Here is an 18,548-nt window from a genome sequence, read left to right on the forward strand (position 1 = left end):
TCTGTTTATTACAAAAGATTTTATTGCAGTTATTTACACCCGTTCCTCGTTAAGTGTATAAATGTAAACATTTATCATAGATGTACTTCTCTTATCTTACAGTTCACCCCCTGCTCAGGTTAGATGACGTTTTTTGAAGCATACAGGTGGTGAGGAGAGTTAAGCTATATTCACAGAATATACATCTGCCTGCAGGGAGGCTCCTCCAGCCCTACGCCAGCGGGATGGACACTGTCCCGTTGGCTCTGCTCCTGCTCCTCGTGTGCACGCTGGATTCCGTGATGTCCTCGGAGTGATCCTCGCTCTTCTTCTCCTTCAGGCTGTTGATGAACCTCAGGGTGATCTCGTCCCACTCCTCGGGCAGCAGCATGAGCAGGAAGCCCATGCAGATGATGATGGTGGCCCCCAGCCGCACCACGCTGAAGATCATTTTGTGCTTCAACAGGTCCACGGCTGGCAGGAGAGGAAAGAACAGAATCAGAACAGCAGCAGGGTGGGGGATGGCACCAGGAGCAGCCTGGAACGTCCCTGTGACCCTTTTGTCACACTCTGGGGGTGACACTGGCCGTGGGGCTCTCAGATCTCCCAGAGTTTTGATCTGACCGGGCAGTGCTGGAGGTGCCACAGCTCCTCTGTCCTCACCCCCTTGTGCAGGCTCTGAGGAAGCCTGAAGGGGCTGGATTAAACCTCAGGAGTTCCATGGTGAAGGGGGCTCAGCCTGGAGAAAAGGAGGCTCAGGGGGGACCTTCTGGCTGTCTGCAAGAAGAGGGTGCAGCCAGGTGCTGTGGCATTCACATTCTCTGGGAAAAAAATCCCTTCACCTGGGATTTTTCTCCTGGGAAGCTGAGAAGCCTCATAGAAAAAAATGAAACAATAATTATCTCATTTGCTTCTCCTGTGTTGTGTTCACATGTGGAATGTGTTTAGAGATTTTTTACCCACAGGTGATTGTTTCATTGGGTTCTGCTGTGAGTTGTTTTGACTCATTGGCCAAAGCTGTGTCAGGACTCTGAAGAGAGTCACAAATTTTCATTATTATCTTTTTAGAATTCTGTAAGTATCCTTTCTGTATTCTTTAGTATAGTTTAGTTTAGTATTCTTTAATATAATATAGTATCCTAAAATAATAAATTAGCCTTCTAAGAACATGAAGTCAGATTCACCATTACTTCCTTCATTTGGGGGAACCCAAATACAATAAGGTGGGGTTCAGGCTCTGCTCCTCCCAGGGAACAAGGGACAGGAGAAAGGGAAAAGACCCCAAGTTGGGACAGATTGGATATTCAGAAAAAAATTCTTCTTTGAAAGACTGGTAAGGCACAGGCTGCCCAGGGCAGTGGTGCAGTCACCTTCCCTCAAAGTGTCCAAAAAATGAGTGGACATGGAACTTCATGGTTTAGTGAGCACAGGGATGTTTGGTTGAGGGTTGGACTTGATCACCTTGGAGGTCTTTTCCAGCCTTAATGACCCTGTGATTCTGTGATTTCTGAGACAGAAGGAACTTTGTGGTAACTCTTTATCCACAAGAGGCTGCATCAGCAGAGAGCTCCCTCAGGCTGCAGGAAGCAGGGACGGGGAGAGAGCAGCCATGGGCCAGAGAGCTCCAGGTGCCTCCAGGCCCATCCTCCCAGCTCCACAGCAGCCCCCAGAGCCCACCTGAGCCTCAGGCAGCCTCCCACAGGCATGGCTTTACATCTGCATTCCCCAAAACCAGATCTTTTCTGTGCTCAAACCCCTAAGGGCGATGAGGCTGAGACTGAAGAGCGGAGAGCTGTTCAAGAGCAGAGATTTTTTAAGACAGGACTCTGTCTTAAGTTTCCACCCAACAAATTATTTAAGGAATAAACTGATTTCTGAGCTCCCCTGGGCTCATTCTGGCAGCAGCAGCTGTGGCACTGGTACCTGCATTTCCAGGGACACTGAGCACGGTGCCGATGGAGATCAGGATGGGGTAGGTCAGCACCACCCCAACGTTAACCAGGATGTTGAAAGCTAGGGAAAAACAGAGAAAATAACCCATGAAAATGGGGAAAACACCAGAGTGAGACATTTATCCTCCCCCTAGACACTAAAGGTACAATATGTGATATTAAGTACCCATACCACAATGAGGGAGTTATTACAAAGTGATTGATTTTGTTTTTCTCTATATGGGTGTGAAATTAGAGGAAATTCTTCACAGGGGAAAGGGGAGGGTTGAATGGCCTTTCACAAACCATAATATTGAGGTTATCATATTCCATGGCTTTGCACAGGCTTTAATCAGGTACAAAAAAACCTGGTCTTTTGTTGTTTTGGGGTTTTTTTTGTTACATGACAGCACTCCCAGAGAGCTCCAATGTCATTGAAAGATTTAAAAAAAACCCTTAAAGTTTGCTTAAGTTTAACTTTTCCTTGAAAGATTAAAAATAAACTTAATTTGTTGATCATCCACCACCCAGCCCTGCTGCTGAGTCCCCTGCATGAGGTTGGGTTTCTACACTTGGGTGATAAATTATCCCTAATTTTGGTCCCCCAGGAGCTCACAGGGCAGCTGCAGCTGTGGTTGGAGCAGCTCAAGGAGCTCCCAGCAGCTCAGCCTGGCCACAGCTCAGGATGGGATTGGCAATGACATTTTCTTTGCTTCCATTTAATAAACACTAGTGAGACAAAAACCTCTTCAATTATGGAATAAAAGAGACTTTAGCAAAGGAAAGGATGTTGTTATGTGTGGAAATTAAAATGCCCCTGGGCTGAATCTAATAGATATTTTGCTGGCAATTCTGGCTCAGAAAGAGGGAGCCTTATGTGAGCCCTGCCCAGAGCCTGCAGCACCCCCAGAAAGGTGCCCCAGCACAAACATCCCCCAGGAGCTAACTGGGAACATGCAGCCCCTTGAAATGGGATTTAAAGCAGTCAAGCTGTGCCAGAGACAGAGGCATTGGTGTGGAACTACCACACCAATGAAATAATGGGCAATTAGTAGTGCTGCTTCATGTTTACTCCCTGCTATTACTGTTAATTATTAATTATTATTAATTATAACTATGCTTACCTATCAATTATTAACTGTATCTCAATTAATAGTAATGTTTCATGAAGTGTAATGAAAAATATGAATCATTTCTAAGGAGCAGCAGTTTGCATTGGGACCAGGATTAATCTGTGAGAGAGCTCAGCTGCTTAAGGGGACAGGGGGGAAATTGTTTGTGCCTGGGGCCAATTTTATAAAGGGTTGGAGGGGTAAAATAAATAAATAAATAGTTTTATAATTTACCTAGTAAAATAAATAAACAAATAAATTTTTTTCTCACTTACCTAACCAGAGGCCAGCCACTCCACACAGGTAACCCCATGGCACAGCAGAGAAGGGGTACCAGTACTCCACTTTTGTGAAGTAGAGGATGATGGGGGTGATGGAGATGAAGATGAAGTTGAAGAAGCCCAGGGTGGACACGAAGTGAGCTGCCTCCCCAAAGTTTGCACTCCCAAGAAACATTTTGAACAAAACCTGCAGAGGAGAGGAGAGAGGAGGGGTTTAGATTCCATGGCTATCATGGAAGCACTCCATTCCCTTGGGGAGAGTGCAGCAAAGGCCAACTTGCCACAGCCCAGTCCTTTTCCTACACAGGAGTCTTGCAAGGGGATCTTTGGTGGGATTTCTGCCCTTTCCTGTGCCTTAGCTCCATCTCTTTACCATGGGGATGGCTGAGTCTGTATAACAAAGCTTTACACAAGATGCCACGAGGAGCATGTGTAGAAGAAACCAGGAAAATCCAATAATAAACCAAGAATTCAAGAACTCTCCGTTCATACAATAAGTGTAGAGGATTTGGGCTGAGTGTGGCAATGCTGGGGTTTGGGAGGAGGCTCCAGTGACTTCCACAGCATGACCCTGCTGTGAGAGGAAAACCAGCCTGGAAGGGCTCACTCTGTGAGAACCTGTCCTCTATGAGCCTAAATTCATGGACTTTGAGTGACTTTTGAAAGGCTACAACAAATTTATGAGATAAGTCTAAAGCTGCAAGGGTTTCCACCACAACCCAGTCCAGACTTTACACACGCAGCTGGAAACAAACCCAGCCACGCTCAGCCCAAACTGTTCCTGAGACAGAATCCTTGCCTTTCCCAGCCCTCACCCTCCAGAGCAGCCACTTCTAGCAAGCAGAAGGGTCTCTAAAGAACAGCCTGTGCCAGGCTCACACCAGGGCTCTGAGCCCAGCCTGTGCCAGGGGGCTGCAGGGCAGACCTGGGATGAGTTGGGTTGGAAGGGAACTTACAAGACCATCCAGTTCCAACCCCCTGCCATGGCAGGGACACCTTCCACCAGCCCAGGTTGCTCCAAGCCTCTCCAACCTGGCACTGAACACCTTCAAGGATGGGGAAGAAACCTCTCTCCAGGCTGAAGTCAACATTTTCAGGGGAGAAAATGTCCCCCTGGCTCTCCTCCCTGCTGCACATGGAAAGCCCCTTTGAAAAGTGTTGATAAACTCCTGTTATCATGATTTAAAAACGATCTTAAACTCCTCCTGGCGTGGCAGTGGAGATTTCATTAAAGGCTCATCAAGAAAAGCCATTCTGGGTAATTGGCAGATGACAACTAATTACCCTCACGGGCAGATTTCCTGACATTGTCACAACGTGAGTGACGCAGGAGTGAGGAACACAACAAAACATTTATTTTACAGCCACTCTCTTTGTATTTGTGTCTTTTTAATGTGAATGAATTTAGCAGTGCCAACAAACAGTTGTGCCCTACCTTATACAGTGCAGATGTGGAGGCTGATCCCACGGCGTAGGCCACCCCGATAATTGAATCACCCTGGAAACCATCTGCATATGCCATCATCACAATTCCTGTGATTGCCATTATTGCTGCCACTATCTGCACAGACAAAGCAAAGCAGTGTGAAGCTGAGATCACCACTGGGAGGGCCTTCTCAAGAGCGTCACTACCCACTTGCTCTGACCTGGAGCTTTCTTGTTTTCCCTCAAATAGGAAAGATCGTGGGAGGGATGTAAAGCAAAATAAAAGTGTGTGCACTGACAGGGATGTGGATCTACAGCACTGGGGCCTGCTGACAGAACATCCATCATTAAGGATTTTGTCAGCTAAACATCCAGCTTGGAGAGGCAACTGCAAGATCAAGGAATTTTAAGGCATCACGCTCTACTGTACAACAAAAGAAATATTTATCAAAGCCACCAATTTGACTTGAAATGCAAATAATAGATGGCCAAACAGCCTGGAAATTAGTCCAGGGGAATGAGCCCTGTATTTTGGAATACCAGGATACCACAGGGAGCTCTTCCAGCTGTTTTGGGTGTGCCCAGGTTTTTTTGGACAGATACGACCAAATTTCTTCATGAAGCTTTACATCTGTGCTTAGGTTTCTGGCCTCATTTGAAAATCCCAGAGAGAGCATTTAAGGAGCTTCAAAGAAAAAGAACAGGAATCATTAACTGCACCACATCTGAAATCCTGGGTCTTGACTCCAAGAACCTTAAGGAAGTGGAAGGGAGCCCAAAGTGTTTTATTCTTTAAAAAACTCTCCGTCTCCACCTGACTGCCCTCAGCAGGTAAATGTGGGGTGTGAACTTCAAAGGCACTGAATACCCAACTTGCACTGAGCGTTTCCTGAGCCAGTGCACATCTCCTGAGCCAACACAATGTGATATGGGCACTCTGCCTCTTGACAACCTCACTGAACTTCATCTAAGAAATATTCAGTCCTGGATTTAAAAATAAGCTTCAGCCCACAGACTTCAAAGACTTCATCTTGATCCAAACATGTGCCCTCCTGTAAAACAGCATTTCAGAGCTCACAGTTTTGCCAAGAATCCCAGAGAACCACTGACACTCAACCCAGGCAGATGTGAGCCAGACTGAGGCAACAAAAAAGCACCAAAAATCCCACAAGATAACTTCAGCAGAGCCAGACAGCAGAGCAAACCATGTTTCAAGGGACACACAGGACAGGGACACACAACTGACTCAGGTGCAGCTGTTCGCACACAGGGGACAATGGGGAACCCAGAATCACCTGCCAGGGCAGGGAGACTCCTGATCTGAGAGGAGACTCTGAGACTCCAGGTAAAAATGTCAGTGCTCCTAAATCCCATAGGCATCCAGCATCTTCCCAGGAAAACTCATCTCCTGGGTGCAGCTGTGAATCCTTTCCCCTCACCATCAGCCCTATTTCACCGGTCCTTGAGGCACACAGGTGTCCCCTCACATGGCAGTGGCTGTGCCAAAGGCACAAACCCCACTGCAAGTCTATGTACCACCTTGCTTCCATGTAAAACACCCCAACTCCAGGATTCAAGTCAGGAAAACCTGAGGGTACCACTGATACTCCAAATTCACCATGACATGGAGCTGAAATCCTGATCCCCCAGTGCTGTGGTGCCTTAGTTTGGAAATGGGGGTATTCTACTGCCATCTGTTAGAGGTGGGGCAGTTCTCTGCTGTTCATGGGGCAGTTTTTACTTTATCTCTCCCACAGCCAATCCTCCCTCCAGATCTCTTCTGTTAATGGGCTATTAATTATTAACTATCTTCGGTCCATGGCCACTGAGTGTCCCTGCAGGGCTGATCCAATCCCAGCATCCCATGGGGAGATGCTCCGCCCAGGGGAGGAGCCAAGCATTCCTACCTGGATCCAATCTGAGGGTTGGGACACCAGGACAGCCTTTCCACTGGATTGCCAGAGGGAGCCCAGGCCCATCTGCAGCAGCCCTGGAGCTGCAGAGGAAAACTCCCCCCTTGTGCAGGATCCCTGCTGCAGCAGAGCCACAGCTGGCACTGCAGGAGGGCTGAGCCCCCATGGCATGGGGCTGGGACACCGCCCTGGCACACAGAGGGCAGGGCATGGTCTGACTATGGCAGTGTTGTTTTGGGGGTTTTTGTACAATTAGATTTGGGGGTTTTTTTTGGTGTTTGTTTTTTTTTTTTTTTTTTTAGTTTTCCTAGTAAAGAACTGTTATTCCTATTCCCATACCTTTGCCTGAAAGCCTTTTAATTTCAAAATCATAATAATTTGGAGGGAGGGAGGTTTACATTTTCCATTTCAAGGGAGGCTCCTGCCTTCCTTAGCAGACACCTGTCTGTTCAAACCAAGACCCATGGGCTGGAGTCCCCCCAGTCTCTCGGTGGTGTGATGAGGTCTGGGAGGGTTTTAGCAAGAGGGGACCAGGAGGTTTCGCCCTTTTCCTCCCCAGGATAACACATTCCAGCAGTGGGGCCATCCTGGGAGACATCATAGATTTCCCAGCCTCGAAGCAATGCCCAGGGACAGCCAGGGGTCAGGGGACAGTCCCAGCCTCAAAGCAATGCCCAGGGACAGCCAGGGGTCAGGGGACAGTCCCAGCCTCTCCTCTGGGACTGCAGAACCCCCCTGCCCTGCCTGGCTGCCCTTCACATCCTGCCCTGCACAGAAATTCAGGATTTCAGCTGCCAGCTGGAGGATTTCCAGCAATGTGTCAGCCTCAGAAGGCAGAACAGCAGAGTCCAATGTGGTGATGCCCTCCTTCCAAGGGCAAGGGTGCAGATTTAACTCTTGGCGCCCTCACTGCTCAGCCCTTTCCTTGCGTCAGTGAAAATGAGTACATCCATCATCCCTTTTATTCCTACCATGAAAAATTCACTCCCAGTCTGTCGAAACCGAATTTAGAGAGCCAGATCCCTAATTTAATCAATTATTTATAAAGCCAAGCACTTTTTCCCCCCATGAAACAACTAAAATGATGGACACATGTGGAGCATCGACACCTCCTGAGACTGAAAACAGCAAAAACATTATTTAAATTTCAGGCTCAAGGCTCCTCCTGCATGTTCCATTCCAGGGCATCAGCACAGCTGACCTGTGCCTGCCTCGGGTGCTGGCTTTAGAAACCTGAGCTCACATCTGCAGGCAGCTCTGCAAGGTCACAGGGAAGCAAAGGTGGCTGTCAGCTCATTAAACGAGGCTTTTAATTAATGGAAGAGTGTAGTAACTTTCTTCTGGAGCCTCCTAGGTAAGGAATGAAATTAGCCTGCCTCGTTTTTTTCCTTTTTTCCCTGAAAGAAAGCAAGGCCAACCAACAGTTTATCAGAAACATTTTTTTTCCTATGTGGAGCACAGCAGAAAATGAGGTGTAAAGAATCACAGAATGGTTTGGGTTGGAAGAGAACTTGAAAGATCATACAGTTCCAACACCCTGCCATGGCAGGGACACCTTCCACTAGGTCAGATTGCTCCAAGCCCCTCCAACCTGGCATGGAACACCTTTAAGCATGGGGAAGAAACTCCTCCAGGCTGAAGTCAACATTTTCACGGGAGAAAAATGTCCCCAAACTACTCTGCACCTACTTAAAACACATTGAGTCAACTCCACACTGAAGCCCAACCAAGGGCTTAAACATGCAAACATATAAGCATGTGTCTAAATCTAAGCAGCAAAAGCCAGCAGAACTACTCAAATATGTAAAGTTTTTAAAATATTTGTGCTTGCTTTGAGCCAAAGCTGTCTGGACTTCCCAAAGTGTAACATGGATGTGTTATTAATTTGAGAGAGAGAAGTTCAGCAGTGTCCGAGCAAAAGCCAGGGTGCAGGCAGGGATGGTTTTGTGTGTCCTTGCCCAGGGCAGGAGGTACTTCAAGGTACCTGAGCCCTACCTGCACTGCTTTTATAGGTAAATAGAACCAGAGAATTGTTAAGGGTGGAAAAGACCTCACTGAGTCCAACCCTCCACCTAACACTGTCAGATCCACCCGAAACTATATCCCAAAGCATCACGTCTACACATTTCCTGAACACCTCCAGGAATGGTGACTCCACCACTTTCCTGGGCAGCCTGTTCACCACCTGACCACCCTTTCTGTGAAGAAATCTCTCCTGATACCCAACCCAAACCTCCCCTGGTGCTTTTCTCTCACGGGTGGGTGCTACAGCTTCACCACGGATGGCACTAGGCTCTCCCTGCAGAGCACACAACTCTGGTGCCTCCAACACAGCCACAGCAGCTGAAACTTTGTGAGCAGCCTTTTGCAGACAGGGAGCTGGGAGTTCACTGCAGAGCCACTGCTGTCCCAAGCACTTGGAACACAAAGCCTGTGAGGAAGCCCTGAGGGAGCTGGGGGTGCTCAGCCTGGAGAAAAGGAGACTCAGGGCTGCCCCATCACTCTGCACAGCCCCTGAAAGGTGCCTGTGCTCAGCTGGGGCTGGGCTCTGTCTGCAGCAGCACTGACACACCCAGAGCACACAGCCTCAGGCTGCACCAAGGGAAATACAGGTTGGATATCAGGGAAAAGTGTTTTACAGAAAGGGTGAGAAAGTTCTGGAATGGCTGCCCAGGGAGGTGGTGCAGTCCCCAGCCCTGGGTGTGTTTAACAAAGCCTGGATGTGGCACTGGGTGCCAGGGGTGAGTTGAGCTGTTGGGGTTGGGTTGGACTTGATGATCTTGAAGGTCTCTTCCAACCCAGTGATTCTGTGAATTCTGTGAATTCTGTGAACTCTGAATCCTCACCTCGATGCCACCCAGATGTGCCTGACAGCTTTGGAGCTCTGGAAGAGCTGGTGGGAGCTGAGCTCCTTGGAAAAGCTGGCTGAGCTCCTGGGTGCAGAGTTTTTCCCACAAAAACATGGCTCAGGGTACAGGATTAGACCTTCATTTCTTTTCATGTTCTCACTGCCCAAATAACCCAATTCCTGAGGCATCCAGGCACAAAAATCTGGGTCTGTGCTGCTCTGCTGTACTTCAGCTCTCCAACACTCTCCTGCGTGGTTATTAACATAATTAAGTGTTATTCTGTGAGGAGAGATGCTGGAAAACACTGTGAATTACCTCTCCAGCAATGGGCATCCAGTGAGGCTCTGCCAGCGAGCAGCACAATCCAGTTTATGTGCAGGTTTTGCTGCTCACTTTTTCCCTCCAAGTTTTTTCTGTGTGAACCCCATGGTGTTTACAGAATTCATACTAATGCATATTCATGGCAACCTTTTTTTAGTCAGTGGAAAATAAATAATAACTGAAAACAGCTTTTATTTCTAGGTTTCTTAAACAGAGCAGGCTAGGAGAACACAAGAGCTATGCTTGCTCTGCCAGAAAATGCTGCTTTCAGATGAAAATTATCTTAAAGAGTACAAAATGTTCAATTTTTTCAGATGATCGAAGGGGGTAGTTATTGCTCCTGTTATTTCTGTAGACAACTGAGGGTTTTATACCCTGTTTATTCTTTGAGTCAGTCAGTGGGCTGAGGGAGGGTCACATTCACCTGATCTTTCTGTATTTTCAGCTGTGTAGGAAATAGATATCCAGGTGTCTGGCTTTACCTTCAAGCACTGGCTCACCTCCTCAGCCTGGTAAGCACAGTGCCCTGCTCAGTGTCCTGCTGGCTGCTCCAAAAGCCAGATGAGATACCTGTACATCAGGATGTCTTCTGCTTTCATTTCTGTACCCTTCTATCCCACTACTAATCAAAAAAAAAAAAAAAAAAAGAAAAAAAAAAAAGAAAAAGAAAAAGCTGCTCTGCTCATTTTCAAAAACCGAACTGACTTGGATGAGTGTCCTGATCCAACACACTTTTCCATGGAACTTAAATCCAGCTGCTGCTGGTCCCTTCTGGTCTCAGCCACCACACCTGGCCCCAACCAGTGCCTAATGAAATTCAAGGTTTTCAGTAATTAAGAGAAGACTGTGCCCAACACGACCTTGAGCCATTTCAGAGGGGAATCTGCATCAATGAACTAGCAGAAATCCTCACTACTCCTCATCCAAGGTGTGAAGCCAACAGTTTAAATTGCTGCATGTGGGAGATGTGTGTATGGAAAATTACACAAGTTTGCTTTCCCCAGATCCAGGGGCAAAAACATTTTGTTTGAGTTCTGTTTTAAATTTTTGCAGGGTCCATTTTACTGCCACTGAGTTTTTTAAACACTTCAGTGCAAAATGCACCTCCACACAAGAGATCTGTGTTAATTTTAAAGCAATTTTGACACAAGCACATGTAAATGTGTGCGTGAAAAGTGACAGGGTAGCACAAAAAATATACATCACACATTGTAAACATCTGTCTACCCAAACAAGGAATAAAACTGCTTTGGTTAGAACCTAAGCATTCATCACTAAGTTTAAAATAAAATTAACAAAATTTCAGCTCAATAAGCCAAGACAGAATATGTCACAGACACATTTTGTGAGAAATCCTTTCATTAGGATTTTTTCTCCTGAGAAGCTGAGAAGCCTCAGAGGAAAGGAAAAACAATGATTATCTGCTGCTGTGGAATGCAACAGGTGCATCTGTGATTGGTCCATGTTGGTTGTTTCTAATTAATGGCCAATCACAGCCCAGCTGGCTCGGACTTTCTGAGAGTCGCGGGCTTTTGTTATCATTGCATTCTTTTCCTTTCAAGCCTTCTGATGAAATCCTTTCTTCTACTCTTTTAGCATAGTTTTAATGTAATATATATCATAAAATAATAAATCAGCCTTCTGAAACATGGAGTCAAGATTCTTGTCTCTTCCCTGGTCCTGAGACCCCTGTGAACACCACCACAAGAACAGGTTTCTATGAAACTGGATGTTCATCTATTGTAAACCATCACGTTACACTTGGCTGTAGTGGCTCCTTGAAATTCCCACACTGAATTCCCTCTGAGGCTGCATCACAAAACTCAGTGAGAAAGGTTTTCATGGTGCCCCAGTGCTGTGGCAGCACCATGGCTGATGGGTCAAGTGCAATTATGAAAACATGAGAGAGTGAAAAAGGAGGCTCGTTCATACCCTTGCTCCCATGAACCTGTCTTTGAGCACAATCCAAGAAAGCAAGAAGACAAAAGCTTTGTTACAACAGAACAGGGCAGAGACGTCTGTGGCTGTGAGCTTCTTTAAAGCCAGTAAATACAGGTAGTTAGTCAAAGTCCACAGAATAGAAAAGGGAGCAGTCCTTTTAAGAAAGAGTTTCAGCGTCAGACCGTCTTCACCAAAAATCCGACTGCATTCCCTGAGGAAAGAAAAGAGTTTCAGTCTCAGCCAGGGTTTTCCTCAGCATTCACTGCAGCACAACAAACATTCATTAGGGCTTTTATCCTGCTTTTCCTAACTACTCCACACGCCCAGGAGAATCCATTATTGAATTCACACAGGGAAAACAAGGCACAATCTTCTTAAAGCAGCAATTTTTGAAGAAGAAAAGATGCAACTTACCTGGAATAATCACACTCTGTGCAACAATAATCCAGGGACTCACACACAGAAATGAAGGTTATCTATAATGTTGTGACAGCTCCCAGACTCTGCCTTCAAGGCCATGAGCACAGGGATTAGAATCACCATTTTTTCTCTGCAGCTTGCCAATTTTCTTCTTTTTTTGCATTGCTCCAAGCCCTGTTTTCATTCTTGCTGAAATGTATTTTTATGTATGGCCAAGGAAGCTTTAGGAATTGCCTAAAGATACTCAAAAAGACTGCCAGACACAGTGTGGTGGGGAAGGGAGCCACCAGGCAGTGGGAGTGAGCCAGGCAAACAGGAGTGTGAGAGAAGGAAGGGAAAGGGAGGGGAAGGTATTTAACAGCTTCATTTTATTGTACAGTGAAAAGCTGTGTTTTCTAGGAGACATCTCCTTGAGAATTAAATTGCAAACAAAACCCCCAGATTCCCAAACACTGTATCCCACACAGCTCCAGTGAGCTGTTTGCTTCTTGGGATTTCAGGAATCTCAAAGTGGGAAGGATATTTTTTAGCAACTCCACTGTCTGCACTCTTGGCTGAAGGGGCATTCCTGAAGATATTCCCAGTGTGTTTCATTTCTTGGCATGGCAGGCACCCTGGCACTGCTTAAAACACTTGTGGGAAGTCCCACAAGTGACCCCAAAAAGCAGTGGGGTGAACCAAGGCACCCTCAACCCGCAGCACATCCTTCCAAGGAAAGGGACATGGAGGGAATAATCCAAATGCCCTCAGGCTCCAAAGTGCTCTGTGTCTGGGAGATTGATAAAGCACTCATTATGCAGAAATAATTAGCAACTTCAAAGACTGAACTGCAATGTGATGGCAGAAATGTTTGTTATTTGGGGGTGGTGGGGGTGGTCCAATAATTATCCTGATTTGGAAGACAAAATTGTTTTCAGGGCCCCTTAACCATTTTTACTAATTCTTGGGAATTTTGCTGTTAAAGACATTGCAGGTTTTTTCCTCTTAAGATTGGAAACTATCACTCTCATTTTGAGGAAATCAGAATAATAACATCTATGTAATAACTGAGATCAGCTACATCTTAGCTTAAATGGTTTTATCATTCAGCTTAATAACTACTCATTTCTTGATGGCACTAAGGTGTACAAAGCAATCATTTCTGGTAAAGATAAATTCCATTCTCAAACTCTGTGTACTCAGGCTGGTGGAACTGCTAATTATCTCCTTCACTCTAGTTGACCTCAACACTCTCAGGAGTCCTGTTCACCAAAGATCAGGATTAAAATGTTTAAAATACAAAAAAGAACAGTTACTGGTGTGCATCATTTATCTGAGATGCAAAGCAAACACTCAGTGAAGCAAATAAATGAATGCCTAACTTTGCAGGCTTTTGTAAGTCTGATTTCAACAGGAGTTAGAGGTGACAAGTTTCCTTGTGTGACAAGGGACTCACTGGCAGCACTTCAGTGTTCCTTGCCATGCAGGTACAGCAGTTTACCTTTATAAGATATATATATAATCAATATAATATATATATAATCAATGTAATATATATAATCTATAAAATACATCATATAAGATACATTGTATAGTAACATATTATATTAAGATATAGCATTATTATACTATATATTATTATAATATATTATAAATATTATATGGCTTTATATATAAAAATAAGTATGTATTATAATAATATATTTTATAATAATATGTTCTATTTTAATATAATATGTTACTATACAATGTATCTTAGATCATGTATATATTACATTATATTATATTATACTATACTATATTATATTATATTATATTTATTATGTATATATTATGTTATGTATATATTATATTATATTATATTATATTATATTATATTATATTATATTATATTATATTGTATTGTATTATATTATATTATATTATATTATATTATATTATATTATATTATATTATATTATATTATATTATATTATATTATATTATATTATATTATATTATATTATATTATATTATATTATATTATATTATATTATATTATATTATATTATATTATATTATATTATATATTTTTGTATTTATATTATTATGTATATACTATATATTTAAGCAGGTGAAAGGGCCTCCATCACACACAGCAGTGACCAGACCAAACAGGGGCTGGAGGTTCCTCAACTCTCAGTGAAGAAAATACAGCAAAGTCTCTGACAGGGTCAGGCTGAGTGAGGCAGAAATTTGATGAATTCACCCCTGTGCCTAGGAGAGCTCCATGAATAATGCTCAGCCAGTGAGGAGGTTTGGAGAATGCTTTATTTTCCCAGTCAGATTGCCTGAGGCTTTCTGAGGGCTGGTGGCTCAGTGGTTAACTCAGCCTCTTTGACATGCAACTAAAATTAAACTTGCAGGAGTTTTCAGACATGGCAGTGATTAAAACCTTGGGCTCAGGAGAGGGGGCTCCCTGCAACCCTCCCCACACAAATAATGCTGCAGGCTGCTGCCTTAGAGGCACAGACACATCCAGGGACAGCTGACCCTGAAACTACGACACAAACTATTTCCAAATGCACAAGAAGTCTATTTAAAACCTGCCCTCTAACACAAATAACTCTTTTTACTTGCAGGTAGTGCTCAGCTCCGGGCAGTGTGCCATGCTCTCAGGAATTACGGCCCCTCAGGGCAGTCGTGCAGCTTTGCCTCTGGCACCCACTAAACAGCCCTGTGCCCTCTCAGTTATTCTGATGCCAGGCCCTGCACAGGAATGGGTTTCTTCCCTCCTCTGGAGTGAAATCCAGCAGCTGGTTTTAAGCAGCTCACAGAAAAAATCCAGCAAACAGGCAGAGACCTGGGGCACAGGAACACAGGGAATGAATGCAGTGACATCACCTGGATTAGCACTTGGCAAGGCCACAGTGACATGAGGGCAGCAAACAACACAGCAGCACCTCCTGGGAGCACAAATTCACTGCTTCTGCCTAAATGATGGCAATAAAACACCTCCCAGCTCCACTGCAGGGGTGTCCTGGATTGCCAAGCAAATTGCATTCTATTTGCCATCTTCTGTTCAGTGGGCAGTTTTCCTTATCTCTTCCACATTCACACCTCCATCAGGAGAGGACATCTGCTGATAACAGCTACTGAATGTCACTGCATGGCTGATAAGAACTACAGCATCCCATTGGGAGATGTGAGCCCAGGGGGAGGAGCCAAACATTCCTACCCAGATATAATCCCAAGGTTTTGAGACATCAGCACGGCTTCTCCACTGGATTCCCCAGAGGAACAGCAGCTGCCTCTTCTCCCACCGGATCTTCAGAGGAAGAATCCATCCTTCTCTACAGGATCCCTGCTCCAGCAGAACCACCCCTGACACTGCAGGAGGGCTGAACCACAATTCCAATGGGACTGCCACCAACACCCTGACCCACAGGGTGTCAGGTTGGGTTCTGACTCTGTCAGTGTTGGTTTAGCTTACTGCATTGTTCATTTAATCTTTTTATTTTCTTTCCTAATAAAGAACTGTTATTCCTGCTCCTATATTTTTGCCTGAGAGCCCCTTAATTTCAAATTTATAACTATTTGAAGGGAGGGAGTTTACATTTTCCATTTCAGGGGAGGCTCCTGCCTTCCTTAGCAGACACCTGTCTTTCCAAACCAAGACAAGGGGGCAGGCACCAAACTGAGTGTGGCTGAGCTCCCTGATGAGTTGTGTTCTCAGCACTGGCTGAATTGGAGCTGGTAGAAAGGGCTTGACCAGCTCTGTTTGCTCGAGAGCTGCAGCAAAAGGAAAGGGGATCCTGCAGAGCCTGGCTCAAGAATGCTGTGTCCCACAGGAACGGTCCATGGGAAGGCCAGCTCTGTGTTGATGGTATTCCTGATGCTCCCCTCTGCAGAGCAGCTCTGGGTGTGCTGGGTGCCTGAGGGAGCTGCACTGAGCTGCTGCTGCAGCAGAGGGACAGGACTGTGGGTGACAAACCTGCAGTGACAGTTTCATACACAAATACCAACCCATGGCTCAGTCTGCACTTCAGGTGATGCTCACTTCTCCTTATCCAAGAAATCCAACTCTTCCCATGTGTTTTGTTCACATTAAACCTGCACCTACCAATGCTTCCCCTGGCCAGTGCCCCAGGCTGGGAAGAGCTGCAGCTCCAATCTGAGCTCCCACAGCGTGGGTGGATCCTGGCAGGAAGCTGCTCAGTGTCACAGTGCTTGTCCTTGAGAAGCCAAGGTGCCAGATGGGGAGGCAAAATGTACTGGCATTGAAAATTTCACCCACCAATTTCACAGCACAACTGCATCAGGCTCCTAAGTCGAGTCTGTGCAGTGTCTTCTGCTGTGGTAAATGCTGGCAGGGTTAAATTTCCTATTTCTGAGCTTCCTGAACTTCAGATCATCTTATCCAGCACTAATGCAAGGAGCTTCGAGCTATTTATGAGGGTCACAGCTTTTATTTACAATACTGAGGGGATACCAAGAGCTGTCTTGTGCCTCAAGACAACCAAGACACTTCACCTAAATGCAGCAGTGAGTTCATAACCATGAGTTATTTTCTCACACCACAACATTGAATCTCTAAGGTAAAGAAACTCACAATTTGTAATCTCAAATATTATAATAATAGAATGCTAGAGTGGTTTGGGTTGGAAGGGACCTTAAAGCCCATGCAGTTCCAACCCTCTGCCATGGGCAGGGACACTTTCCACTATCCCAGGTTTGTCCAAGCCCCATCCAGCCTGGCCTGGAACACTTCCAGGGATCCAGGGGCAGCCACAGCTGCTCTGGGCACCCTGTGCCAGGGCCTCACACCCTCACAGTCAAGAATTTATTTTCAATATTTAATTTAAACCTGCCCTCTCTCAGTCTGAAGCCATTCCCCTTCCCTGTCCTTGTCAAAAATCCATCTCTCTTGCAGCTCCTTTAGGTACTGAGCAGCCTAAACTTTCCAGAAAGCCAATCTAAAGCTGAGGATTGAGACTCCTGTCGTTCCAAGTGGGATTTATTAAAGGAGCAGTGGCTCTCTGCAGCTTTGCCAGCCTGGGGCAGCACTCTGCAAGTCACTTCCAGGATCACTGATCTCTGCCAAGATGTCACAGATATTGTTTGTTCAGATCCACTGGGAATATCTGCTGGACAAAATGCCTGATTGTCTTTAAAGCTCCTGGAGAGTAACTACATCCTCCAGAAACATAAAGATAAATCACCTCTTGTCTGCAAGGAAAGCCTGGAACTGCTGCAAATGGGTTTATTGACAAGGATTAGCTACTGCACAGGAATAAAACAGGGAAATGAAGCAGCAAGAAATCTTACAAAATGTAATAAAAAGCCTTGTAACAGGAATATCAAGAATGCAAATGAAGAAAATACACAAACAATTCATGCAGATTTGAAAACACCCCTGTTCTGGGGAGGAGGCTGGCGAAATGACCTCTAAAGATCCTTTCTCAGTTCAATCTGTCTGCAAGTTAAACCTACAGATTTTCAATCCTTTAAGTCACCAAAAAATGGAGAGCTTATCCTGAGGAGATGCCCATCCCTTATCCAATTTGTAAGAATTTGGACAGTCAAGTTGTAACACAGCACTGACCAAGTTGTTCTCCCTGATGAAATAATTATTTACCAGCAGCTACTTCCTCTTTGGGACATGAGTTCCTGACATATCTGGAATAAAAATACTCTGGGAAGTTCCCATTACCTCTAACACTATTCCTGAGTCCACACATTCACTGACCCACTGCAGAAATTCCTGTGGCATTTAAGACACTGTCCTCAACTTTAAAAGCTCAATTTATAACGGCTGGGGAAATATATAAATATACAAATATACAAATATATAAATATAATATATAAATATAAAAATATATAAATATATAAATATAAAAATATATAAATATATTTATATATAAATATATAAATATATAAATATATAAATATATAAATAATTTAAGCACAGGAATTTTTTTATTCATTGCCCCAAAATGTTGCTCTGATAGAGATATGATCAATGAACCAACTGCAGGGGATTTATCTGCAGGGATATTTCTCCTCACCTTCTTCCTCATCTGCTGTGCAATTGTTATTACTTCACCCCGCATGCAGGAGCCAAGCTGACACTGCTCATGTTCTCACAAACACTCCAGCAGAAATCTGAATGAAGCTTCATTAACAGACAAAGCACCAGGGTTTGCAGAGAAGCACTTAATTAAGTGCAACTGTTCAATTTCAGTCACACTGATTTGACAGAAATGATAATTTAGGGCCAAATTACATCCCAGATTCTGGCAAAAAGCAGCTGAGGGAAGAGTTTGGCCCTGCTGCACTGCAGCCAGACCGTCACAAATGGGATTCCCTGTGTGCTCAGGGACAGCAGGAGCCAGGGATGGGCCCCACACTGGGGAAT

The 18,548-nt window shown here is 44.9% G+C and overlaps 1 protein-coding gene across 3 annotated transcripts in view; it reads right to left on the reverse strand.

Annotated features, from left to right (window-relative positions):
* The window catches only part of SLC35F4 (solute carrier family 35 member F4), a 122,131-nt gene continuing 103,583 nt past the window's right edge, over nucleotides 1-18,548 (reverse strand). For all 3 annotated transcript variants that reach the window (XM_063159718.1, XM_063159716.1, XM_063159717.1), the window contains 5 exons: nucleotides 11,744-11,963; nucleotides 4,739-4,864; nucleotides 3,298-3,490; nucleotides 1,903-1,992; nucleotides 1-453 (listed from right to left, as the gene is read on the reverse strand). In XM_063159718.1, the coding sequence (XP_063015788.1) occupies nucleotides 212-453; nucleotides 1,903-1,992; nucleotides 3,298-3,490; nucleotides 4,739-4,864; nucleotides 11,744-11,963 (871 nt within the window). In that variant the 3' untranslated portion in view covers nucleotides 1-211. The remainder of the gene's footprint in view (nucleotides 454-1,902; nucleotides 1,993-3,297; nucleotides 3,491-4,738; nucleotides 4,865-11,743; nucleotides 11,964-18,548) is intronic.

Source organism: Melospiza melodia, chromosome 6 (assembly GCF_035770615.1).
Source record: "Melospiza melodia melodia isolate bMelMel2 chromosome 6, bMelMel2.pri, whole genome shotgun sequence".
Classification (NCBI taxonomy): Eukaryota; Metazoa; Chordata; class Aves; order Passeriformes; family Passerellidae; genus Melospiza; species Melospiza melodia.